Raw genomic sequence first — 27953 nt, 5'->3', positions numbered from 1 at the left:
ACTACAAAGTCCCGCCTCTTCGGCTCAGATAGTGGATTCTGATTGGTTACAGCAGAAGTTCGCTTTCGTATTGGCATTCAGGCGTGTCAATAAAGTTCCTCAGAAGGTTTGTGTGACCGGAAAAGCTGCAGTGTCGGGGGATAGGTTGGGCGAAGAAAGCAGTGCTTTCGTTTCTCGTGCTGGCAAGAGAAGTTAAAGCTTACAGCGTTTTTTCTGAGTGTTCTCCAACCTTTTAGTGTGTTCAGTTCGACAAAAAGTTATCACTGACTGCTGCTGTCAGTGTGTTTTAGTTGAAAGGTGGCTGTTTTGGACGGACAAACTTTCCAAAGATCAACAAACTTGGTAAGCAAATAACAGTAACTTCTGCTTTATCACGAAAAAATATTGTAGTCATTGCAGTTATGTCACTGCAGACCACATTAATACATACCAAGTTCTACTAACCATAAATACAATGCAGCACTATGACGAGGTTATAAGTTATTCATAAAGAAGAGACCTCCTGTGCCCACGATGTTACATAAGTTATTTAATTGTTGCTACAGATTGACAGCAGCTTCTCTGTTTGCCTGCTTTTAAAAAAAAATGTTACTCTTACTCTTTGTTTGTTTTCGTTAATAAAGTATGACTTGATAGGACCAGTTTGATAATTGTCATTTTCAGTTTAAACATAACTTCACGGGGATGCACGTTTTCACTAAAGGCCATTGTTTTGTGCTGCCTTCACTTGTCACGCCCATCTTCATCCCAGCTCCAGGGCAACATGTTTGACACTCTGGCGCTAATCCAGCTCTTACATTCTAGGCATTAAAACAAATTTGCGTTCGTCTTCACAGGACATTAATTTTGACGTGTCACCGGTGCTCTTAGATTACATGTGAGGTGATGGGAGATCAGGCTTCATGAAAGGACAGACATCACTGCTTATAACTTCTTAGCTTGGCTTTAATAGGCTGTACATTATATGTCCATGAAGATCCAGGTCATATGAATGTATGTACCGGTATATTATAATTTCCCTCAGTTACATACATAATGGTACTTAGTACCTGTGTTTACTGTGACCAAGAAGAATGGTGACTGTTGTCTTTGTTTGTACAAGGAAGTACTTCCTGGAAAATCCTAATATAATTTACAGTTATACTACAAAGCACTGAAAAAACAGGCCTGGCAGGTCTATTTATTTATTTATATAATCGATTTATAAAAAAAAAAAAAAGTGGAGTCCACAGAGAATCCCTGTCTCGTCACTTGGATCAATATTTGTGAAACGTAAGTATCTTTCAAAGGGTCCTCATCATCTGTCATTTAGCGGGGGTTTTGAACTGATCAATTAGGATAGGGTATCCTGTTTAAAAGATGGAAAGATGTGATGAGGGCATGGTGGATACAGTAATGTATCTCGTGCCCAGATGTTTGCAAACTGACAGAAATATAGACACAAAAGTACTTTCAGAGACATAAAAGTAATTCTGTTTGTTTTGATAATGACTCAGCTGCACTTGGATATGATCTGCTCGTCACAGTTTTCACAGGCTCAATAATTCACACCATGCATAAACATCTGTTTCATATCTCAGACAAAGAGGAACATGGGTCAGATAAAAACAGTACAATTGTTAAACAGCTTTAAAAAGCCTTGACACGTGCAGTAATGTCAGTGAGAGTAATTATTTGAGCAAAACTGTCAGGATTAACCAAAGTTCAGGGTGTCTTACACTGAGTTAGTCTATTAGATATGCCTTACTATACAGTTCATCATGCTGTGACAACAGTGTAATACCAACATGTTCTTTATACTAAAAGTTTGCACAATAGTCTTTTACGCCCTTAACTCACCTAGTGGTGGTATCTGTTACGTTTTGCTGTCACATTATATAATGATTAAACAAAGGCTTTTGTTGATTTTTTGATATGGATGGTACAGGAGACGACCTTTTGTTGGATTTATAGAATGTCTGGTTATTGTTAGTGTACAGTCTGGAACCCTCCAGGGACCAGACTACCCTGCTGTTGATAACCTGAGACGTCCTGCAGTACCTGCCATGTGAACCTGGTTATAGAAAAAGAATATTGCTCAAGTTTCACTGCATGTGAAAATCCAGTCCTATTTTAAAGAATCAGGTTTCATTGTTTCAATTTCATATCTGTATCACTGTAGCTTTCTAGTAGCTGAGAAAGGGAACCGCGTTTTTTGTTTCTGCCAAAGACCGATGTGGCAAAAGATCCAAAGATCATTAACTCCTATCTGCTAAGGTAGGTAACAGCTGTTCATGCTGACCTATATTTCTTGGTGGAGGCGTAGTGTTTCAGTGAACAGGAAGTGACTGTGCTGAATACAAGCCCTCCCATGGGTCTGTTACCATTTTCAAAGAAAACATGATAAGGAGCTATTTCCTAATCTTAAATAACCACTTTTTGATGAAATAATTCTTGGTATGTGTCTTCTCAAAGATGTTCCCAGGCCACACTAGTAATCTTTGTTGTTATCCCAATCTTTTGTTTTTATGGGTAGGTTTGAGGTGGTGTAAGTCAGGATGGCCCAGTGGAACCAGTTACAGCAGCTGGAGACCAGGTATCTGGAGCAGCTCTACCACTTGTACAGTGACAGCTTCCCCATGGAGCTACGACAGTTCCTCGCCCCTTGGATTGAGAGTCAGGACTGGTGAGAAATAATCAGACTCCTGAACCCCTGTTGTCTATACATATGTTGCCTTCCTCTTTGCTAGAATTTCCCATTTTAACTGCATTTATCATTCACTTCCACCAGACCAGGCCATTATTGGCCACTTTGCATGAATGGAAAGTTCTGGCTCATGAACTTTCCACATAGAAAGCTATTGTGTCATTGTCACCTCCTTTTTGTCTTTTTATTCTCCGTATTACAAGTCACTTGATACATGCTGTGTTGAGCTATGCAGCTTTCTTGTAACACAAAGTTAATGCATTCGGTACAATTATCCTTTTGTGTAACATGGTGCAGGATCCAGGCACAGAAGTAGGAAAGTCTCCCCTGAGTTATCTTTCTTTTTGCAGATGCAGAAAACCTGTGTGTGGAAAAACTGCTTAAAAGCATGTCTTTATATCATTTTTTTACTTTGTTTTTTTTTTTACAAGGGCTTATGCTGCCAATAAGGAATCACATGCCACTCTGGTGTTCCACAACCTCTTGGGAGAAATAGACCAGCAGTATAGCCGTTTCCTGCAGGAGAACAACGTACTCTACCAGCATAACCTTCGGCGCATTAAGCAGCATCTGCAGAGCAAGTACTTGGAGAAGCCCATGGAAATAGCCCGAATTGTTGCTCGCTGTTTGTGGGAGGAGCAAAGGCTCCTGCAGACTGCCACATCTGCTGCACAGGTACTTTAGCATTGCACCAATTTAGTTAAAAATAGTATAGTGTTATTTGGAAATAATGTTGACTCAATAATTTAGTACCTCCTATTCTCCTGCAGGATGGCCAGGCAGCCCATCCCACTGGCACTGTAGTGACAGAGAAGCAACAAATACTGGAGCACAACCTTCAAGACATCAGGAAGCGGGTGCAGGTTAGTTTCTATCAGAGACGCCATTATGTTTATTTAAATGTGAAGTATTAAGAGAGCCATCTTATCTCAATTTCATTTGTCTCAGTATAAATATAAACACTCTCATCTGGTTCTCTTCAGGATATGGAACAGAAGATGAAAATGCTTGAAAACCTGCAGGATGATTTTGACTTCAACTACAAGACCCTGAAAAGCCAAGGAGGTATATTCTAATGACTTTCCTAAATTTTATCAACGTGATATTTACTGATAGCAATTTATAATCTGTCAGCTAAACTGTGACTTGTTATCTGTAGAGTTGTCCCAGGACCTAAATGGAAATAGCCAGGCAGCTGCTACCAGACAGAAGATGGCTCAGCTCGAGCAGATGCTGAGCGCTCTGGACCAGCTCAGAAGGGTGGGTGTCTATACTGTGCCATCTAATGGGTGATCAGAGATTTCCATTTTAAGAATAAACAAAACATAAGCATAATGTAAAATATGTAATAAAGCAAAGCAATATGACCTGATTGTGTTTGTACATTAGAGGCCAAAATAAAGTCATTTAGAGCTTGAAAGGAATCTTGGACTGAAGAGAAACTGTTCATGATCTTGTTTAATGTGTGCTGTGCTTGTCATTTTGTAGCAAATTGTAACAGAGATGGGAGGCTTGCTGACTGCCATGGATTATGTACAGAAGAACCTGACAGATGAAGAACTCGCAGACTGGAAGAGAAGGCAACAAATTGCCTGTATTGGAGGTCCACCTAACATCTGCCTAGATCGCCTTGAAACATGGTAACCAATTAAAAATGGCACATTTGAAACTTAAAAGTATGATTCCACCTTACTGATTCTGCTCTGTTCTGTGCTAATCCAAGTCAGCTTGACAGCAAAAGGCATACTTGAATGTTTAAAATGTCTGACCTCAGCTGCATGTTGTTTTCTTACCAGGATCACATCCTTAGCTGAGTCCCAGCTCCAGATTCGTCAGCAGATCAAGAAGCTTGAGGAGCTTCAGCAAAAGGTGTCCTACAAAGGAGATCCCATCATTCAGCACCGGCCCGCCCTGGAAGAGAAGATTGTGGTCTTGTTTAGGAACCTCATGAAGAGGTACTTATAATATAATGTTACCTCAGATGTGTATTGTCAGTAAAAGAATTGTTTTTTCCCTAAATACATTGCGACATATGTTGTTATCTTTCTCTTGTAGTGCGTTTGTGGTTGAGAGACAGCCCTGTATGCCCATGCATCCCGACAGACCTCTGGTCATCAAAACAGGAGTGCAGTTCACAAATAAAGTCAGGTAAGTGTAAGAATCAATGTGCACGTTTTAGAGCTTTCAATGACATTTTATGACTGTCCTTTAATGGAAAGCACAACAATGGCTAATTTCATTTGTTTCTTATTTTTTAAGGTTACTGGTGAAGTTTCCTGAACTCAATTACCAGCTGAAAATTAAAGTTTGCATTGACAAGTGAGTTTTTTTTTAGCCTTGTAGTTCTAACTGTTAGTTTATCTTAATCCTGTAGCCATAATTTGATCGAAAACCTAAAGAGAAACTTTCTTTTGTTTTGTTTCAGGGAATCTGGAGATGTGGCTGCAATTCGAGGGTGAGACTTCAAGAGCACTCTTTTAAGCCTGAGTATTCATGCATAGAAATTTAGAGGAGAGTTTTAGTTCTGTTTTCTCGTTAGGTCACGGAAGTTTAACATCCTTGGCACCAACACAAAAGTTATGAACATGGAGGAATCCAACAATGGCAGCCTGTCAGCTGAGTTTAAACACTTGGTGAGTAATGGACGTAAACGTCTTTCTGGTTAAAAGTGGTATAGCGCTCTGATACCAGCCTTCTGTTAAACACTGACTTCCTGTTTGTTGCAGACCCTGAGAGAACAGAGGTGTGGTAATGGTGGACGGACCAATAGTGACGTAAGTGCTGTCTATCTGATGCTTGGAGGGATAGTGTCATTTAAAGGTCAAATCAAATAGATTGTCAGGAGGCTATAGAAAGCTATGTGGGGTTTTAATTGTTATTCACAATTTTCTTGACCTCAGAATGACATACTTTGTTTTGTCTAGGCCTCTCTGATTGTCACAGAGGAGCTCCATCTTATCACTTTTGAAACCGAAGTCTATCACCAAGGCCTGAAGATAGATCTGGAGGTGAGAACATATTTTTACGTGGAATTAGAGACATTCTTCTCTTCACAGTTTTCACTAATCGAAGCAATCTATGAACATTCTCAAAGCATAATGCTGTTTTATCCTTTGACACACTAATACCATGTTAGTCACCAGACACATGAGTCATTTACAAAACCTCCCGCCTCCAGAGAGTGTCACCTTCTGAATGAGCTGTGATGTGAAGATAAACCTCCTCCGTTAGCTCTTGTTTTTGACTCTAATGAGAAAAGGGTACTACAGAATCCTCAATGTCAAAGGAAAAATGATTAAATCTTTACTTCCTGATCCCTGATGCGTGTTAGAAAAGGCAGGCCTCCTGAAGAATTCCAGTAGACACTGCATGGAAATGAAAACAGGAATATGAAAGAGAGGACAAACATTAGATTTCCAAAAAAGGTAGAAAAATATCTTTAAAATTCTTTTCTCCTCCAGACTCATTCCCTGCCTGTGGTAGTCATTTCAAACATCTGCCAGATGCCGAATGCCTGGGCCTCCATTCTGTGGTACAACATGCTTACCAACCACCCAAAGGTAGGACACTGCCCTCTGGTGGAAAGGGGCAGAGCTCAGCAAATATTGACAAAATAGATATACCTTTGAAGTACTAATAACTAACTAAACTAATGATGCATTGCCTCTGCTTTCTTTGCACAGAATGTTAACTTCTTTACCAAGCCTCCGGTAGGGACATGGGACCAGGTGGCCGAGGTGCTGAGCTGGCAATTTTCCTCCACTACCAAGAGAGGCCTGACCATTGAACAACTCACCACATTGGCTGAGAAATTACTAGGTGAGATAATATTCATGATGGCATTCAGCAAGTCACTCTTTTTTTATACTCATCAAATGTTGACCTGCAAATTGTCTGTACAGGACCTTGTGTCAACTACTCAGGATGTCAGATCACCTGGGCCAAGTTCTGTAAGGTAATTAAACCTGACAACCATTAGTAGTTCTGTGTGCCATCTTGATATTGTGTTGTTTTGTGCAAGTTATTTGTTCCGTCTCTTTACAGGAAAACATGGCTGGTAAAGGCTTCTCCTTCTGGGTGTGGCTGGACAACATTATTGACCTGGTGAAGAAGTATATCCTCGCACTGTGGAATGAAGGGTAAGAGGTCACCCATTGTTTACGGTCAAGTCCCTGAGCGGTCATTTGAATTGTCCGTTAACTTCCTCTCATGTTGTGCTAAATGTTCTTTGCATGCAGCAGTTAAAATAGATTGTTTTTCTCTCTACAGGTACATCATGGGTTTCATCAGTAAGGAGAGGGAGAGAGCTATTCTGAGTCCAAAACCTCCCGGCACGTTTCTGCTGCGCTTCAGCGAGAGCAGCAAGGAGGGAGGCATTACATTTACATGGGTAGAGAAAGACATCAGCGGTGAGTGCTGAGACATATTATCAGAATTTACATGTTTTTTGTGTTTTCTTGTGACAACTAAGCATCTGTATTTGTATTGTAGGAAAGACACAGATCCAGTCAGTGGAGCCATACACAAAGCAGCAGCTCAACAGCATGTCTTTTGCTGACATCATCATGGGCTACAAAATTATGGATGCCACCAACATCCTGGTTTCCCCTCTTGTTTACCTTTACCCTGACATTCCCAAAGAGGAAGCGTTTGGAAAATACTGCAGGCCAGAAGCAGCTCCTGAACCTGAGATAGGAGACTCAACAAGTAGTGAGTCACTGCTTTGTTCTTTACGCAGTCTAAAGGAAAATCTCACACGTTGCTTAAAGTAGATAACATTTGTTTTTTCCTCACAGCTATCCAGCCATACTTGAAGACAAAGTTCATCTGCGTTACCCCGTAAGTACAGCTCACTGTTTACAGGAATATGGCATGTCATCCACTCACCTCCAGTTATGTCAGTGAACATTTCCTTTTATAAAGCCTGAGTGTTCCTGCTCAAGATAGAAACTATCTGTGACAAGTGTTGCTAAATGTTCAAGGAAAAGGGAACAAAGATGTTTTCGCTCTCACTGTGAGCCAGCTCTTTCACAAGAGGAATTTAGCACAATCATCAGTCCAATCATTGCCAGCTCAAATATTAGGTTGCATTGGCTTGGACAGCTGTTCACATATGTTGTCTGGCCATCTGCATTGTGCGCCTGTGAAGAGGTTTAACATTCAAGTGCACCACCATGCTTGGTTTGGTTGGTTGTGGGTTTGGTGGCTTGAGAGGTTTGCTCAGTGAGATCCTGACCTGTCTCCATAGGTGTCCCTCCGTGTTCATGGACTTGCCGGACAGTGAGCTGCTTGGGAACGGATTCCCAGGGTAGGCCGCTCGGGGGCGGGGGGAGGGAGTTGCTGCACAGGGCTGTGTGTGCATCTTTTCACTTTGTGCGTTTGGATGTGTGGTTTTCAGGGATGTTAGTGCAACAATTCCACCTACATGATTCTTGTTTTGTGTCCAACTCACAGCCACCATTCCTGGTTCTAATACAATAGCATCCTGCCATCCATCAGTTTTTCACTGTGTTAAGGTCACACTCATCAGACGATTTTGTCATAGTCCAGACCCACCAGTATTGATTGAACAGTCCAAATGAATTTTTGTCCTTTTGAAATAGAATTCCAAATCAATATCATAAAAGTAAATTGACAACACCCACGTCCGTTTAGTAGATAAAGGAAACCAGAGGAAAGTGTGCTTTGAAAAGACTGAGTGATGGCCTGTTCGATCCACCTTTTCATTGTTAACCAACAGTTGTGACATTGACTGGAGAGCATTTATCATTAACATCTATTCAGTGTGTCTTTTTCCATTGTGCTTTGGATTAGTGTTGCCTACCATAAAAAAGGAAGACAGCATTTGACATTTTATATATTTGTCTCATCTCATATTAATCTGTAATATACTATGGTCAATCAAGAATGTATATTTTATATCATTTTATTGTTTTCATTTATTATTATTTGATTTTTATTTTAGTATTTGTTTTAGGGTATACTACAGAAACATCCCATCTTTTTTCTGCTGTATAATGATACTGATAGTGTATATGATCTATATATGATACATTGATAATATTACGGATGATTGGCAGTTGTCTTGTCAGTATGCCTTTAAAACACTGAGTCTTCAGGTGGGATAACAAAGATGCTGTCATATTTCTTATAGTGAAAGTGATGACTAACATGCACAGTGTGGCAGGAAGTATTTGTAATGCCATCAGTGGTATTTTGAAACACAGTATTCTACATTTCTTGTTTTTTCTTTTGTTTTATTTACAGCACAAACTCTGGAAACACCAGCGACCTGTTCCCTATGTCGCCCCAGACCCTCGACTCACTCATGCACAACGAAGAAGCCCATCAAGGACATTTGGGTGAGTCAATTAAACATGGTGTATGTGCACAATCATATTTGTGTTTGTGAGGGTGCTCATTTCCAGAGCGACTTCCTAGACATGTTTCCTTTTACCGGCAACCCGTCTGTGTAAAATCATCTTAAAAAGCCAAGTGCTAATTGCTAAACCTTTCAAAAAAAGTAAAAGGACCAAAAATGTTTTATCTTAACTAACATTAACTTTATTTTTTTTAAATTACACCATTTATCTGAAACTATAAAAACAGAAAAAAAAACCTTTCCAATGGACCTTAACTCCACTTCTTCTTTAGTTCTTTTGAAAAATATGCAGCCACCACCACCTAATTCTACATGTCATAGTAAAAATGTTGCCAAAATAAACCGTTTGCATGACAAAAATGCTGTTAAAACACATTTTATAAAGCACGTCTACAAAGTCCTGATGGATAAGTTTCAGACCAGCAGGTGCCATTTTTCCATCTTATATGGTCAAAATGATCAAGAGGGATAAAATGTTTGGAACTGGTCCAGTATGAAATGATTAATGTTACATCGCGAAATTGTAAAATGCACAGGAGGCATTTGTCCAACAGTCCACTAAAGTAGACATAAGTCCATTGACATTAGCCATCGATAACTCTTTGGCTTTGGGATGTTTCATGCTTTCTGTAACATTACTCCACTCTTTCCTGGAAAACGTTATGGAGCATTTCTGTGCTCTGGCTTCTTGCCACATTCTAAAGACGTGCTTGTAAGGTCAACTGGTGACTGTAAATTGCCTGTAGGTGTGAGTGGTTGTTTGTATGTGCATGTTGCCCTGTGATGGACTGGTGACCTGTCCAGGGTGTACCCCGCCTCTCACTCGTAACTAGCTGTGATAGGCTCCAGCCCCTTGTGGACAAAGCAGGTTTGGATGATGGATAGATGTAATCTGCATCACCTCAACTTCTGTAAGATCTCAGGGCAAGATATCTCCCTGCACAGCTCACTTTATTACACTTGCTATCCCCACACATTTGTCTCTGGAGAGAATCCCGTCCATACAGGTGTCAGACACTGCTAACAATCTCAGCCTGATAGTCGTACAAACAAACCTGTTTTGTGCATCAGAGGCAATTTCCCCCTCTGATTACATTGCAGCCATTTTACACTTTTCACATCTCGCTTATCTAGCTTTTCAACCATTTTTTTTGTCCCAGTTTATTATTTAGACCCAATAAACAACTAAATTTAACATTCATTATTTTATATCCACAGAATCCCTCACTTTGGACATGGATGTAGCATCACCTATCTGAAAACAGCGATCAAGTTCTTCATTTTCCTTCTTACTGTTAGGATGTTGTGATAGAGGTTATGATTTATTTTCCCCTCTTTACACACTCTGCCTGTACAGCCTTGTAAATGACTCACCTTTAGAAAATAGGAAAATAGGGAAGAAAAATTACTTTAAAAGATGTTCTTTTAAAAAGAATTGCAACTTATTTAGGTCTTGATCGTAGTTTAGTATGATGTACATGACTTATTGTATGTTAGGCAACATCCTTCTTCGTAGACATTTTTTAACTACCGTACATTTGAACATTTAACCATATGGAGTTGTATTTTTGAGAACATTGTATTTTTGTGTTATTTTTAATGTTTGTGTTTTTTTTTCTTTCTTTGAAAAAGGAAATGTAATAAGGATAATTGTATAAGCTATGCTGCTTTTGATGCATTCTTCCTGCCAAATGTACCAGTTCTTTTACCACTTAAGTTTCAGTGTCATTGTGGTTTTTACACAAAATGAAATATTTCTCAGAGCTAAAATACTGAAAAAGATACAGAGAGGAGGGATTTCTAGCACCTATAATATTGTGACAAATAATGTAAATGTGATGCAGTTTTTGGCACTCACACATTTAATGGTGTTATTTGTGATTTTGACTTTTCACTAGTCTTCTTGCTTGATTTCACCTGAGATGATCAGACATATTAAGTGAACAGTTTTAATGTAGTTGTTTTGAGGACACGGTGTATGTCTATCTGCTATCTGTTATAGCTGACGTAAAACCCTGTCAGTTACAAAGCAAGCTGTGTGTTTCTTTGTCAAGCCACGAAAGCCACTATTTTTGGTGGCAACAACAGCCAGCACACATTTCCTGCTGCTGATTTGTGATGCTCGTGTGTATTATGGTTTACATTGAGTGAGTGTCTCAAAATCCAGCTGTTACATGGTGCAACTTCTGCTGCCATCAGTGATAACCAGGAGCATACTGAATATTATTTTAAGCTGTAAATAAATTGTGAAATGAATCTCTCCAGTAGTGACAGTGGAGTTAATGATTTTTTTTCAAACTGATTCCAACATTACCATCTCCTGTAATTCCTTGGGGTTACGTGCTCTAGCTCTGATGAAGGCATTTCTGTTATTTCTATGGCTATCACCAGTTGAATAAATACTCACAGCACTTCCTGGTTTTGTTCCATTTGTCTAGCTGTAGTTTCTGTGATTGGGAGATTCAACAAAGCGTCTCCTGTGAATAAGGCTTATGTATTGGCCGTCACTGCATGATACTGCACTGCACACTTAACATTTTTATACCATGTAGTGATTGCATGCTCTGCATCAGGATCATTCTGATAATGTCATTAAAAACAGCAAAGGCAGACATGATGAGTAACAGATGGCAAATCAAGCAGTGACTGGTTCTGATTTTGAATCTGTGGTGCCTCTCAGTTGGACAACAAGTGACACATCCAGCTGAGAGGAAGCAAACACGCACTTCTGATCCAGATAAAGTCCAAAACAGGCTTCACTGGAGTAAACTACTTTTTCAAGTTAAAGCATGGGTCTCTGTGAGGACTAGTTAAAAGGGAAAGCAATAACTGGAGACCATTAAAAAAGAGGAAGACCAAAAGATTTAAGACAAGCAATAAAAGGTTACACAGTAGTTTCGTCTTTATGATTAAACACATTAAAATCACTTCCAGGCATCAAACAAAAGAGATGAGCTGTCATACTAGTTCCTAGTTTGAATGTGAGAATTTTACACACATGACCTGGACTTCCCTGCCTGGAAAGCCCACACTGTGTGAGTGTGTGTGTCTTTTTCATGTCCCGCTACATCTTCATCTCATACTGGCAGTGTCACTGCCAGGATTCCCAAGAATACTGCTGAGCCACCGTGACAGCCGAGATAAAGCAGCAGAGGAAGGAGGCAGGTTTCTGCATCAGTGAGCCTCGCTCACTCTCTGTTTCTCTGTGTCTGCTTAGGAAATGAAAGACTGGTTTGAGGAGACCGTGGTATGTGTGTGTGTGTGTGTGTAGATATGTGCAGTTATTACCGTCAGCAGCTGCTGACTCAGCTGTCTTGTGGAAGCAACTGTCACCATTCGGTGGTGGCCCACAGCCAATCAATCTGGAGAATCAATGAGGCTGTTTATGCAGTGTGGCTTAGAGAGAGCGAGAGAGAGAGAGAGAGACTGTAAATGAAGCCTTTTTGACATGGGAATATGAAGTCATTACATTCTGCCTTATGATGGGGACTTTTTCACATAAGTTACAGTCAACAACACAAGTGTCACACTTTATATGACAGATGACATTTTTACATTCAAATGTAGTGTCATAAAAAGCTCATTAAAGCTGCACAATATAAGGAAGTGTTCAGAATCAGCAACAATTACCTACAATTTAAAAACTACACATTAACATTTTTTTTTAATATGTTTAATAAGCGTCAACATTGTCTTACATAACGCCACGTTCACACAGTGGTGTGCAGTTGCTTTGTCTGATGTTTTTGTCTGGTGAAAAAAAAAATCAAATTCTGCTTCCAATTTTATTTTAAAAATAATATATATAATGTGCACTTACTTTTCCGCTTACATTGCAACAAAACAGAAAAACAATTTCATAATTGTTTTATAAGAAAGTTGTTCAAACTTTTCCAGACAATTTGATTCTGGATAGAAATCATTATAACAAAAATATACTATATATTTTGTAGTTTGGTTGTTTAGTAAGACTAATTTTCATTAGGCCAGCAATTCAGACTATAATATAATGATATATATGGCCAACACTGTGTTTTGCTCACTGTCAATAAATGATATCATGTTATCAATTACATAGACATCCACATCATAGGCTTGATGAATTACTTTACAGTCTATTTTATATTATATTTTTTTTATTACCAGTGTTTTTCTCTGTGTTTTTATTTCTGTAATCTTTTTTCTAAAACATATTCCCCCGTCTGTCACAGCAACAGGTCTCTTCCTCTGCATGCCTCTCTCTGACTGGAGATAAATATGGTAGCATTTAAAATAAACATGTCTCTATCAGTCAACATGAGTTCACAGGTGGCCATTTTTTCTGTCTTTTATTTAGTCTCAGACAGCTCTTTTATAGATGTGCCTCAGGCACAATATGTCCTCTAATTAATTTTGGCAGGTTTATCTTTGGATTCTGACAGCTCCAGTGTCTCTGTCTCTCACAGAGTCTGCCAGTGATGAGAGGGAAGTAGAGGAACATGTTCTTTAGATCAAAAAATAAATAAATGAAAAGAAAAAAAACTCAAAATACAGTGTAAGAAAGGATGGCCACAATTTATCAAGTGTATGAAAAGTTCTGTTTTATCATTGCTGTGTTTTTTTAAGCCTTAAAACTGAAGTGAATTCAGTTTCTGACCAGAAGGTGTCGCTGTTCTCCAACTTGAAGGCGACCGATCAGAAAATCATGCTTTTAATTAAACTAAAAACGCAATGCAGGAACATTAGACAAAATACATGCGATTATTTTTGCACATGTATTTAAAACAAAACTTACAAACAGCTCTAATAAAATCTTTGGTATTTTTTTATTGAGGTTATGGGGGGCGGGGTGGGGGGCGGGGGGCGCTCAGGCTCAAAGTTTGATCAGCAGGTCTTTCAAAATAAAGCACATTAAATCAGGTAAAAATTAGCAAATCAAAAGGAGAATATTATTACAACTAAACGAAGTTTGGACAAATCTGGAAGAACTACATGTGTTATTGTTGACTTGTACTTGATTGAAGAGTCGAAATCCGTCATGACAGTGACAGATATCAGCAGAAACTGTTACTCCTGACAGACGCGCCGGAAGTGGGCGGTTTGAGAGAGAGAGAGAGAGACAGAGAGAGACAGAGAGAGAGAGAGAGAGAGAGAGAGAGAGACAGAGAGAGAGACAGAGAGAGAGAGAGAGAGACAGAGAGAGAGAGAGAGAGACGCGGAGTGGAGCGAACTGTTGGGAACTGGCTGACAGAGAGATTCCTGTTGTAGGTTGGCGCTGCAGCCTCTCCGTCCCTCTCCACGCATTTTATGAGAAAGGACAACAACTCCGTTAGCTTCACAGGGGTGAGTGTGACACTTTGCTGTGCTTTTTTTTCTCTCGTGGCTTGGAGAGTGTGGTCGTCTTCTTGTCCCACGGACGGTCTGGGGTTGCGAAAGAATATTCTGACAGCGCTTTGTAAACAAACTGCGGAGTGCAGCAGCGGCGGCGGCGGCGGCGGCGGAGGCGCACTCTGGCGTCCGTGGACGATGTTTGAAAAAGCAACTCCGAGTATGCATGAAATAGGATATGTGTGTCTCTTTCTGTGTCCTCTCTGACAGTTTATTATCGCAGCTGAATCAACAGGCAGGTCTCTGCTGTGAAATATTCTCACGGACTGACAGCGTGTAGCCTGTGAGTTTACGGGCGCACTAGTTGGCATGTTCACCCTGTGCCGTTATGTATGATTTTATATTCTTACTGTCAGTGTACAGCGACCTTTGCAGTGCTGGAAATGCTGCTGTCATGTGTTTGTAAGTTTCTATATGGGGGAAGCTTCACATTTCCTCCAGTAGCCTACACGAGGCAGCCGAAATAGGACCGTAAAGATAACACAGTTTTACAGGCTTTTCGCTGGCAGGTTATATGGTGGGATAAGTGATGAGCTTCCTTCCAAAAAGTTTAACAGGTGACTTTGATGTAAAAATGTCATATTTCAACTCCTCTTGTTTATGCCTGTTGAAGATAAACACGTCATAAAGCCGATGAACCAGCTACAGCACTGTTTACATGTCAACACATCAACAGATGAGCCTCTATATGATTTGTAATTTCACTCTCTGTTGATACTTCTTAAAATAGCCCCATTAGGTTTATTCAGAGTAATTTGGAATACAAATAATCTTTTGATATTAGAAGTTGGGACATCAGAGTTGTCAGCCCTGTTTATGTCCTCAATGTCATTTATGCATGAAAGCTGAAATATAAATGTGAGTGTTTTTGCCATTTAAAAAAAAAATGTCCTGCCAATGCTTGAAAGGATGCATCATAAAGGTCAAAAACGTAGCTGACTGTCAAAGCCGGCTCCTGAATCGAGACCCCGGTGTTTGTGCCTTGGCTTACAAACAGAATTGAAATGTCACTGATGCTTTGATGTCTCTGTTGTTTCCAAGAACGCGTCGTCTCATGTATGTGTGTGTGTGTGTGTTCAGATGAGCCCACCTGCAGCGATTGTTCCTTCCCGATATATTTTGTCATTTTGTTGCTTGCTGACGTTGCTCCTGGGGGTGCTGCTTGTGCCCCCCTGTGACTCAGAGTATTGTTGCTCTGATGCCTCCAGCCCACTGTGATAATAGCCCCCTCTGACTGCTTTCCCATCAGCACGGCTGTAGGAGTTGTTAGTTCATGATACCTGCCAGCTTCAGAGGGTGTGTCAAATTAGTCAGTTCATCAGGAGTCAACAACAAATGTGATAATTATGATGATTAATCATAATGTCTGTAGGGTCTGCAGCTCTTTTAGAATGGTGTTATACTGTAAGGATGCAGATCTGATATTAATATCAGACATTGGTCCGAAGTTGACTTCGGACTAATCGGGTAGCTCTCATTTCCAAACCTTTTCAATGGACCATGACTGGTGGAGGTAAAAATTGCTTAGACTTTGGTAAAAGAAGAAAATGACTTGGGACATTTCTTGCATGAACCTGTCCTGGTTAGTCCTTGCGGTACGCCGGTTGTTCAGAACCACTGTTGCTCGGATGCCTAACAAAATCGACTGCCATGTGGTCTGACAAATCCCGCGAGAATCAAGCAGCTTTGCAGGAAAACATCCGCCTTAGACAGGATTCTTTGTCTTTAGTGAATCCTCTTCCTCATCTTCCTTGTACTGGTCACTTCAGCCTGCTCCTGATCATTGAACCATTTCAGACAAAGCTGTAATCTGCAGAAAAATAATGGTTGACCTGTTGGCAAGTGCACTTTAACCCTGTGCGCCCCCTTTGTCCCAGCTGTCCACGGTGCACAGGAATAGAGGGTTTTCCCAGGTTTTTTGTGTGAAAAGGAGGGTTGTTTGGGGTTGGCATAGTACCGTGGCATACTTGCCAGGCATGAACTGGCTGGCTGGCACACCGTGTCCCTGACAGGAAGACCCAGATGCAGCAGGAGAGGCGGCGAGGGAGAGACAGGGGAACCCAGTGTTTTATCCTACAAGCCCACTCTGCCATGTGCTTGCACAGCATGGCATGTGCTTAAGCTCTTCTGCCTCTTTTCACTTTATCACTCCCTGCTGCCAGACAAGTGTAGGGTTCATTGAGCATGGAACGGCTGACGAGAGAATTTGAGTGAGGTTAGTTTGGAAGGACAGCATGGGAGACTTCTTGTTCTCAGCATTGACATCATGAGTGGCTGGAAGTGAGCAGATTAGAGCAGTGGTTTTGATCTGACTGAGCTATGAGTCAAAAGGTGAGGTGTTAGAATCACTTATGCACTAATGACTACACAGAGCTTCTTGACACTCTGAACAAAGGGAGAGAGGATGAGCAGATGAAAGACTTAATGCAATGAGATCAGGAATGTACTTGTTTTAGTGTAAGGATGTAACAGACAAACAGGGATGAGGGGAAAATACATAGTGAAAGAGAAAGGGAAACACAGTCAGGGGGAAGTGATCAGGAAGCATGTGGTGACAGGCACGCTAACCTCCTTCCCCTTTCAGTTAGGCTAACGCTAATCCACTGGTCACGTGACCCTGAGCTTTTAGTCTGGTCTAGGCCAGGAGTGCTCTGATCCATCTGTCGAATAGCGTTGCTGATTGTTGGCATCCACAGTGCATATTCCTGTCCCATGATCGCTGCCTGCCCCACACAAGACTCATATTTGATTTCTATCAGCCAATTAGTTTTTTGCAGGGTTTCCCCTCCCTGCACCAGTGTTTTCTTTGTTTCTTCCTTTTTTTTGCTTAACTTTCAATGATTTTTCAGTGCAGGAGGGTCAAAGGGAGGATGATGACAGCTCAGCTTTCCAGACACTGAGAAGCATGATAAGGCCTCGGGTTATTATCTCAGTGACACAACGAAAATAGCATGAACCCATGGCAAGTTTGCACTGAGACATATGAAGGAAGTCACATATCAGGAGAGGAGAATATGCGCTTTTATTTCAACAGATATAGCTGAGGGTGCTTCTCTCTTTTTTTAATGGGATTTTACATGGAGTAAAAGAGGTGTCGGACAGAGGTCAGCCCAGAAATAGATGGTTTGGTTTAATCATTTTCCCATGTTTACTCAATATCCCTCTGCAAGCCTAAACTGCTATGGCACCATTGCTTTCAAATGGCTACATCACATTAGCCGAATCATACATGAAGTGCTGACTAAGACTCGGCAATTCATCCCATTATCTAAAAGCTCAGTTTGTTGCTATTAGATTATTATGTTCCATTGTGTTGGAAGGCAGCCTGTGAACAATAAAAAAATAGACAAATAGTATTTGTGCATCAGGGGGTAAATGTGTTTATATATACACTCCCAGTACACCCAAAGAGGTGGAGGGAACCTGTCAATCAAGACCAAAACAGGATATATATATATATATATATATATATATATATATATATATATATATATATATATATATATATATATATATGTTGGAAGTACAGGTTTTGACACTTCCGCATCAGCTTTATTACTCAGTTGATTAAAAATGTACTGCCTCAAGTGGCCACTTCAGGAACTGCAGTTATTGGTGCTTTACTTCTCATCCCTGCCTGCGCCTGGCAAGTTCTTTTTTTTAGGAATCCCCACAGAGAGTGTGAGAAAAGAGCTGTTGTGTTCCTCCCTCAGCATCTCTGCCCTCTTACCTGCCTTTATGTATTAATGTCATAACTCTATATCCGTTCAGGCTTTTTTTTATTTATGTCTTTGACCCTCATGCTTGACCTCCCATGAATCACACGTTTTCATCAATGCCTTGAAGGACATCAAACCATGTGAAATAAAAATAAAAAAGAGTTAGAGGTGCTTTTTATGTCAAGTGTAGAACACGTCCACCACACATTGTGCAGTGCAGTAGCACAGTTAGATAGCTTTCATGGAAACAGCTTTGCATTAGTCCTAAAGTAAGAATGTTCTTATGCTTAATCTGTGAGTTTGTTGGCAGTTTGTTTGTTTTCACAGGTTGTGACTGTAACTGACCTGCTGGTCTACTAGCAAGGCAGTTAGTGGTGCTGCCGGTTGCCAGGAGGAGAATCCTAATGCATGTACACAATAAAATAAGCTAAATAGGACTATTCAGTACTTATTAATGCAGAGACAGGAAAAAACGTGTCCTTAACTGCACCCTGTGAACTAATTATATCTCTTGAAATAGAGAAGAGAAATGTGATACTGTTTATGCTACTACATTACCTGGCGTAAGTGCAACTGCTATTTTCAGTACATACATTAATGTCTGTTCAAATTTATGTAATTAGAGCAGTGGTAGTTATGTAATGATGCACTTTACACTGGACCTTATTAATAATACTACATAATACTACCCTGGCTGGAAATATTATTGATAAACTCCATTGTAAACGTAATTATTCACATACTTGCTAATGTACTATGTGTGACACTGATGGACTTTCAAGCAGCTGGAAATAAAGGGAGCCAAAGCTGTAGGCCCTTAACATGACCACTTCAGGCTACTCCACAAGGGAATCAATCCCCATAGATCTTCACATTAGACCTTCCAGCAAAAAATAAACATTAAAAGCCAGTACAGAGAAGCTTGTTGCTCTCTGTCACTAATTTTCTTGTTCATGACAACTGTTCAGACTCCTTTCTGGCTCCTCCTCTTTGCCTCTTCAGGAACCCTGTGGGAGACATTACAGAGAGTTTGTCTGTGTTTATATTTGCTCCATGGTAATGGTGGACTAGATCTTGCAGTGCCCAAACTGTTCATGCCAACACATCCTCACGAATAAACAGCATGTCAATAATTACATCCTCCAGATATGACATATGGTTTGATTTATGCTGGATGGTCAGAACATATGGATTGCATGGCCCTAGGTCATGTGACTAATGTAGTCATAAAAGTCTTCATAAGGAGTGGTCGTTGGCACTAACCCTGCAGCAAACCTTCACCCAATTACCATGGTGACGAGTTCTGCCTCCAACAACACACATGATGTGCAGGCGGCAGACACGTACATAGTGGTAATTTACAAAAGTGTTGACCGATACGTTTTCCTTGTGCTCGTCCCCCTCCTCCACACCTGATTTAATAGTTTCGAGCCTTCCTCCTCAGGTAACCACACCTCCCAGACAACTAGAACACAAAAACCCCACCATTATAGGAATACTGCAAGATAAATAAATAAACAATCAAAGAGGGAGCTGATGCTTTCTCACATTCCACCTCTTAAGGCCCTCCACAGACTCACTCACTAATCATCTTCACACCACAGCGTTTGTCTCACAAGATATCAGTCTTGCTCCACTGCGTAATATGAGACAAAGGTAACTGCATCTGCCACCACAGGTGTAAACAAGCAGGAAACCCAGGATACAAAAGGTGCCGCTTTCCTAACCTTCTGTTGAGTGTGTATCATTTATTAATTTAATTGACAAGGAAGTGTCTGCTTTACATTCAGTTTCACAGGCTAGTTGATCCATGTGACAATTTTTGGCTCTGATATGCACCTTCTGGCAGATAGTAGTGTAATTCTGCCATCCGTCATTTTCACACCCAGACACTTCAATGAGTTGTCCATTCTGATAGTGTAATCTGATGCTGTAGGTAACCACATCCTTCTGCACAGGTACAGACGAAGCAGGCAGCAGACAGGAAAGAAAGGCACAAAAAGGCCAGTGTGTCATTTTGCATTTGACAAATATGGCAACAGGTCTAAAAATTGGCTTTACATGAAAAGTTGACAGAAACTTGCATAGTGCTGGAGAGAATCATGCAGTGTGAAGATGCCAAAATCTTACAATTCCTGTTGTGCAAACCTCAGTTTATACCTGACATGCATTACAGCCTGGATAGTAAATACCAGCCCATCACCCAGACAGGAACATATTGCTAAGGTTTACTGTATAAACATTTTCCAAATGATGGTGAATTTAACCATTTTATACACTTTTCTGTAATTTCAGGTGATTTGAAAGCATAGGATGCCTGGAAGGGACCATTTATGTATGGACATTATTTCACACTGTCATTTTTCAAGGGTCGACCACCTCAAATCAAAGTCATGGCAAATGACACACAACACGTTCAAGGTCATGGATGCACTGGTCTTTATTGTTCCTCACTGTAAATGGCGAGGCTGTTTGTTATGTCTGTGAGGTGGCTTTGGCAGTAGACCAGGCTCATCGATGGCTGTGTGAAAGGGTGATCTGGCACGGCAGAAAATTGTGCACGCAGATGTAATGGCAGGCTGTATTTTTGCATCAGTTTTGTTTATGAATGAGCGTTGTAGCATGATGTGTGTGACCCTTTTTTTTACAGTGTGGGTCACACTGTATAAATTACTACAGAAGGTTCCCTTCTCAGGGTGTCATATCCTTCAATGACCTATTTTTGTTTGAATTTATCTGCAAAGTGTTTGTAGATGTGCGAAGCGAGGATATTAATTAGGAAGTAAATAATCATGTATCTTATAAAAGCATACCAAATATACAAGATAAGTGATTTATTTATGTTCCGGCCTATTCCAGGCTTACAGTAAAAGAAGCAGAGCAGTGGAAAGACGAATGTTTGCAGTGGGAAAACAAGAAAAAGAAACAATAAAATAATGCCACTACACGGATAGCCCACAAGTAGCACATGTATGCACTTGAGAGCAACAACTTTGCTGTGTGTCTGTGCAGGAGCGTGACCGTTTTGCATGTGTTTTGTTCCAGCTAGATTGAGGTCATGGATGCTCCCTTGTGTCTGGGAAAAGGGCTAACATCTGTGTAAGATTACAGTAAGGAGCATTTAATTAAAAAGTGATTATAATGACATAAGTAAAATGATGTTTTTCATTATAGATGCTTATGTTTCATTTATATTTGGTTGTAGGCTGGATTAAAGAGTGCTGGATTAGAAACAGGGATATTATTACCAGTCCTGGGAAAACAAGTCTGTATTTTTCTCTATTGTCGTTTTTTTTTTGTATACGCTGCATTATCTGCTAAGTATGTGCATGCACATAGGGAAGAATCTGTGCCCGTCTTACTCGCAGAGGCACAGGCCTGATATAAGGCAAAGTCAGAGTTTGGATTTGTGGAGCTGTTATCCTGTATTGATCCTGTGAGCTCATCTGTGCCCTCGGCAGCGTCTGCCTAACAAGGCTCTCAGATGAGCTCTGCACGACATCTCCAGCCAGCCTACTACCCGTGCAACACAACAAATCTACGGTTGTTCGCCTCTGTAAAATGGAGTAGGTACATGTATGATTTCATTTGACAAATCAGCAGTTGTTGGATTGTAGATAGAGTGTTTTTTTGCTGATGTCAGATATTCATTTAGCAAAGTAGAAGACTCACTTCCTCTTTTCTGATGTGCATACACAGTATGTGTATTAAAGCCAGGGCTGGTTATTCTATCCAATAGACACTTTATGTTATGTTCCTTGAAATGGTCTTTACACTCTGACAGCAAAAACAAACCCTACAGGCTCTAAAGGGGAGTGAAAAAGTCATTTGTAGCTGCTGTAATCCTGTAAAAATGCTGTCTGGTGAATCCTGAGGCAGTGATTGGTTGGCATCTGTCATGTGTCATCTCTCTGTTTGCAATCCATTCTTGCCATACATAGAGTAGATAACATAATGCATTGTATTGCTAATATGAGCCCTTGATTTCTCAGATATTTGTTACCTGACGAATATTAACATGCTACCTCGATATCTGTAAGTACTTATTTTTAAACATTTGTAGTATTACAACAGATTAGTATTCTTACAGATGAATGAGACACGAGGAATTGTTTGAAGTGGTGAAAGCTGTGAGGCATTGCTTATGCACATCTGTAGTAGGGGTGTGGCTTTTCGGAGGAGTCCCTGGGGAGGAGGTGGGCTTGATGAGGCCGTGATTTAAAATGCAACTTTTTTCAGTTTGTAGATTTCTGGCCATCACACCCCTCTGTTGGTGTCTGCATTGTTCCTGTCATATGGCAAAAAATGCTCATAATGAAATCTAATACAGGGTTATTGAAATTGAACTGAATTCATTGAGGATGCCTCTGTGGTCTCCATCCTTAGTTGCATAATGCTTCATTGCATAGATTTCACATGAGCATGCTGTGAATTTAGAAGGAAAAAGAAGAATGAGGGTGGGTGGTAGAAGCATGGCACTCTGTTTAACCTCAGTGTCCATGCTCAGCTTATCCAGATTATCCCTGTGCCACTACCATAATCACTCAGACGGCTACCATGCATACAACACAGTGAGGTTGATGCCTTTGTTTTTGTTGGTAAATATGGCAGAGATGGGAGCTCTTTTCAGTTTCACTGTTTGTGCATCTGTCACACACAACCATAGGTCATTGTGCAGAGAAAGCAAAAATGTGATGCTAAATAATCACAGTGGGAGAGAGAGAGAGAAAGGATTATTATAAAGGAACATTATTTAGTTTTATTTTAGTTTATTTTATTTAAGATGTTGATGGCTTATCTGTGGAGTGTATTGTTCCTCATCAGCTGGAGGCTGGGAGCATTTTGCATGTTTGACACACAGTTCCTCTTCACCTTCACCAGCAATACTTACCTCACTTGGCCTAATCTGCTTATATTTTTGTTACTGATATTTTAAATCCGGGGAAATTCTTGGTGGGCCAGGCCCTTTACTGTACTCGTTGATCTGGCTCAGCAAATCAACAACATTGAGTAATTCAACATGCATCTCCACAATGCTAACTTCTCATTTGGACTCTTAGTTTGTACAGTATTTTAACCCAAATTGGTTGTTTACTTGATTTAAATGATATAAGAGTCCATCTTTCCATCTTCCATCTTGCCTCCGTATGGCGTTACATTTAAGTCATAAATCTAGGGGACACTGTAACACACTCACAAGAAAATCTTACACGCGTAGATATTAACTCCGCACACACAAACAAACTCTTCCGCACACAATATGTTTAACACAGAAGCTACACTGGAGACTATGGGTGGCACTGTGTGCTCCACTAGAGCAGGACTCCACCTGCGTGCTGTCTCTCTCTCTCTCCCTCTTTCTGCTCGCTTGGTGATGCTTGCATGGAGAAAAACATATTTGACACTTTGGGAGTCCAGGGGGTGTGGGGGTGTGCCCAAGCAGTAACTATCCAGCCTCATACCAGAATCACAAAAAATCATAGCAGGTGATCTGCAAATAAGGAGGCATGGTCAGCTGATTAACTGATCTCTTGTCAAATCACTGATGGGCTGAGGATGGCTCAGACGCTGCTGCTAAAATAATGCTATTTATTATTTTTAAGTGTAGAAGTCTTTGTCTACACATGGTTTGCTGTTCCTTTGCTTGTTTTTTTTGAGTTTGCGGACACTTTCAATTTCGGTAAGTTAAGGTTTATTTTAACAATGCTTTCTAATTTTATTGCACTCTTTGGCGTTTAAGCATTAAGGTTTAATTGGTGTCTGCGATTTTATAAGACGTTCAGGACTACATAACGTTCATTTTACAGACTTCTTGCTAGCCAAGCTAAGTAGCCAACATGACTCCTGCATTAATGTAAAGGTAGCTGCTCAGTTAAAGACTCATAAAAAGAATTTAAGTGACAGTGAACTGACGTTTTGTTACTTAAAGTGAAGTGTGCTGAGTCAGTGTACTGTGCTGCATGTTCGTGTTTAAATGTGGTGACTGACCACAAGCACTGCAGTACAGAACGTCAGCTCACAGGCAGCTCGGACAGACACATCTGTCCTTTTTCATCCTACTAATAATGTGATATAATCTACTAGTAGTGGTCATAGCCATTTTATATGATGTATTATTACACTGAGGGTCTGGTAACTTGTATGTAATATGCGGCCTGTCTGATGCTGAGCACTCCAGCTGCAGGCTGTGTGTGTACAGTAGCTGCTCCTTGTTGAGGTGACACACTACAGTCTAACACATGCTGAATCAGCCCTTCATGTTCCTCAGAGGATGAGGACATTTCCCACCTGTGCACACCTGTGTTTTGATATCTTGAAGACTTCACCTGTCTGTAGCTGAGAGTCCTGAACACTGCGTTTTATGTCATAGTGTCACTGTCACTGTTAACTACTTTATTTTCTGATGCCACTAAAATATCAGCTGCTGGAACATGCCCACAAATGGCAAATACTTGATTTGTTTTTTCTTATTTGTGCTCCGCTCTTTGCTCTCTTCTCTGTGAGGACGTGGAAACCAAGTGACCCTGCACCAGCAGAAAAAAAGACCAAAGAGCAGCTCATTCAGCGCTGTTCATAGAGAAGGGAGACTGCATGGAGACCATTCATGATTCTGAAATGATTATTTTATGTGTCTATAGGATTTGAATTTTACATAAACCTGCTATCATAGCACTGAGCACTGTGTACTGTTGGTGTTTAAATAGCTAATTGGAGCCTGGCAATTTATTACAAACATCAGTAAATCCTCCATGAAAATTGTTCTTGTATTATTCCTTAACTTTTTAGGTGGCCATTGTAAAATACATACCAGGTCTGCCGAGTAAAAATTCCAATAAACTACAGCTCCAACTCCAAAAAAACTGAGCTTCAGTGCCTTAATTGTTAATCAAAAAAAAAAAAGAATCTCTAAATTTAATTATTCATCCTCAACCCTGGAAGTATGACAGGATGTGCTCAATAAATGAATCAGTGTGCTGCACTGATTAGTGTATAAATACTGTACCAAGCTCAGTTTAAATATTCATAAGGGGCCGCTGGATCTCTTCTTTTAAATCACGATAGAAACGATAAAATGCTTTTTCAAACATACCACACAAATGTAGACATGAACGAAATGTCTAAAATCTCCTTGTACAGTTAGCTATAATGTTCACCTTACATTAAGGAAGTTAACTATGTTATGTCCATAAGAGTTAGCTTGGAGACCGGCCGGCCATGTGTATCAGCTGCTTCGCTGCTTGTCCAGCTCTGCCCTCTAGTTCAAAATATGGTCACTTGCTTGACATCACAATGGCTACTTCCATCTTTTATATGCAATCTATGAAAAAATTGATGTCTGTGAGGAAGAGACCAGGGCTGAAGTAGGCCAGTCTTAAGAAAGACAAGGCACGCTCATATTTTGTTGTTCTCTAAATGCACTGGGGACACAAAAAAAGTGGATTTTTTCCGGCTAAGCTTTCAGGCCCTGTTTGTCCATGATATAACTAAAGAATAAAACTTAGGATTTCTTCACTATTTTAAAAACATTTAGTTATTGGTGGCACCCAATGCTCAAAATCCAAATAGTGTGGCGGCTGCTGTTGCTGCTGCTGTTGTTGCTGAGGGGCAAAGTCCTCTGTGGGGTAAAAGGTGGAGTTGACCTTTACTGACAGCACTGAGCCTGCCATTAAGGGAGGGGAGATGTGGTAAGGGGAGCAACAGTTCAGAAGGGGGGATGGGACCAGAGCTCTGGTGACTGGGTTAGATACTGTGTGTGAGAAACTGCAGCTATCTGACCTTTGACACATGACAAGCTGAGAAGATTAAAGGGCAGAGCTCTCCAAAGCTGCCTGCAGTGGTGTTTACAGGAGCACTGATGGAGAAGAGCGAGTGAAAGAGATTTTTTGAACTTGTAGAACATGCAAAAACGACTATATCATCTCATCTCTCCCTGATGTTGTTTGACTAGTTTGATGATGTTGAAATAATACATAACCCATATTTGTCTTTTGCACCCGCCCTCCTGCTGCCACACACAAACACAAACTTCATGCATACTATCCTTGGAGCTAGCACAGAGGTCACACAGACATAAGGAGGAAATTGTCCAGAACACGAGTCCTTGACATGAAGGTTGAAGGGATAATTAAGCACAAATGATTTTAGTGTAACTTTGAATAGAATTTCTCTAATGTTGTTAGAGTTAATGTGATCACTAGAGAAATGCAGAGTGATTGCCTCAAATAAGGCAATTTAGCTGCACATTTTTTTTTTCCAGCTGAAGAAAGGCATTGATTTGACCGGCTGAATCTGACTGTTCTTCTCATGGATGTGAGCTGACATAGTGTGTGTGTAGTCATCTCCCCTCGGCACCTCACGCAGCAGGAAAGCCAAGTCCAAACCAGCCAGGGGTATGCAGCAAGATCCTCTTACCATACGTACAACTATCTGCAGGGCAGTGACTCTGACTTGGTCCACTCAGGCTTATGTTTGCAGTTGTGTGTTTGAGCTGTTTGACATATTTTCATTAACTCAACCACAGGGCGGGGAAATGTCTTGCTTTGAAATGTGCCCCTAAGGTCTTTCTTTAGCTTCTCTCTCTGCAGGCTCTGAACCTCCCTGATGGATTAAGTTTAAATGTCAGGTTTAAGTGTACTGTTTGCATTGGTCAAGTTGAATTATCATTAGTCACATTAAAGAATTCTTTTGAATAAAAATATTGACAATTCTATTCTTCTGCACACAGATTGTTTGCACAAGTTGATCAGAGCTGTCAGAAGTCTGCGACACAAGAGGTGGCATTGAGCAGTGTTGCTTTTAGAACCCCAAACAGATTTGGAGTGTTTGCTTGTTGTTGCATTTTTATACACTAGTCAAACATGCAGTATAGCACAGTTACAAAGACATAAATTATAATGTTTTGGCTTTTGTTCTATGTGTTGGTTGTGAGCGAAGCTTACTGCTATGCTGTGCCTTATGTTGACACATGTAGAATTGAATAGATTGACCTTATTGTCCAGCTGCATTATCCAATATGTTATCTAGCTATTGGGGCAATTTTTGTTTTCAACATCAGATCAATGCATTTAAAGCACTCTCTCTGAGTGACGACAAGTGAAATGGACATGGCCTCCTACTTGTGATGAGGCCTGCAGCATTTTTAGTAAGTGCCAGTGCTGGTTGTGATCCACTAGTGTGAATTTTTATCTGGCATGGACTACAGTATTCCCTGCCACATGCTACATGTGTAAAAGGGAAACGTCAGTACACAGTGATGTTGCTTTAATCTCACTGAACAAGCACCTCATTTTGATTTGTGTTGTAGCTCAGTTGCTTTGTAACTAAAATGCTGATGCATGTGTGCTAAATCACAACCTTCAACTTGTATGCTTACAGCTAAGTCTGTCCAGGATTGTTTTTGAGATTTACCTCCAAGTTTCATTTCCTCCTGCCTCTAACAATCAGACAGTAGCTTCTAAAAAAATTCCACTCTCAGCATTCTGTTAGTCTGGAGGGTTTATTGTAGGGCCTCCTCGTTTGTCCTTCCAAACAACACCCTCATCACAGCCGTTATCCCATAACACTGATCCTGCCTTGGAAATCCAAAGCACCCCCCACCCACCCACCGTTTTGGTTCCAGACATGGGGGGCCCTTATGATGTTTGTTCACTTGCTGTTATTTAACATGCTTGGGAAGACATTAGGGCTGGTGCTAAAGGAAATGGGGCATGCAGGGAGGTCACATGGGATGGCTTTGCTTTAGCATTCAGGCTCGCATATTATATTGTGTTACAGTAGATGAGAGCCTGTCACTGTTTTT

At 40.6% G+C, this 27953-nt stretch overlaps 2 protein-coding genes across 5 annotated transcripts in view; both read left to right on the top strand.

Moving 5' to 3' along the window:
• Positions 1 to 107: 107 nt before the first annotated feature.
• On the top strand, positions 108 to 11483 carry stat3 (signal transducer and activator of transcription 3 (acute-phase response factor)). 3 transcript variants are annotated; one of them, XM_028413126.1, is made up of 25 exons: positions 108 to 342; positions 2516 to 2665; positions 3118 to 3361; positions 3457 to 3549; positions 3670 to 3751; positions 3846 to 3946; positions 4175 to 4326; positions 4483 to 4641; positions 4742 to 4834; positions 4946 to 5005; positions 5112 to 5141; positions 5226 to 5319; positions 5413 to 5460; positions 5611 to 5694; positions 6148 to 6246; positions 6370 to 6505; positions 6589 to 6641; positions 6731 to 6825; positions 6956 to 7095; positions 7178 to 7396; positions 7483 to 7525; positions 7935 to 7994; positions 8954 to 9048; positions 10287 to 10347; positions 10391 to 11483. In XM_028413126.1, exons 2-24 carry the CDS (start codon positions 2538 to 2540, stop codon positions 10325 to 10327), a joined length of 2349 nt encoding a protein of 782 aa, XP_028268927.1. In that variant the 5' UTR covers positions 108 to 342; positions 2516 to 2537; the 3' UTR covers positions 10328 to 10347; positions 10391 to 11483. The 3 variants fall into 3 exon arrangements, with proteins under 3 accessions (XP_028268927.1, XP_028268926.1, XP_028268928.1); XM_028413125.1 differs by having other exon boundaries at positions 10287 to 11483; XM_028413127.1 differs by lacking the exon at positions 7935 to 7994 and having other exon boundaries at positions 10287 to 11483.
• A 2709-nt stretch (positions 11484 to 14192) lies between these two features.
• The window catches only part of stat5a (signal transducer and activator of transcription 5a), a 42845-nt gene continuing 29084 nt past the window's right edge, over positions 14193 to 27953 (top strand). For both annotated transcript variants that reach the window (XM_028411485.1, XM_028411484.1), the window contains exon 1: positions 14193 to 14390. The gene's annotated coding sequence lies outside the window, so the exon portion shown is untranslated. The remainder of the gene's footprint in view (positions 14391 to 27953) is intronic.

Source organism: Parambassis ranga, chromosome 8, assembly GCF_900634625.1.
Source record: "Parambassis ranga chromosome 8, fParRan2.1, whole genome shotgun sequence".
Taxonomy (NCBI): domain Eukaryota; kingdom Metazoa; phylum Chordata; class Actinopteri; family Ambassidae; genus Parambassis; species Parambassis ranga.
Note: the sequence above shows the minus strand (reverse complement) of the source record. Positions and strands in the feature narration are given on the sequence as shown.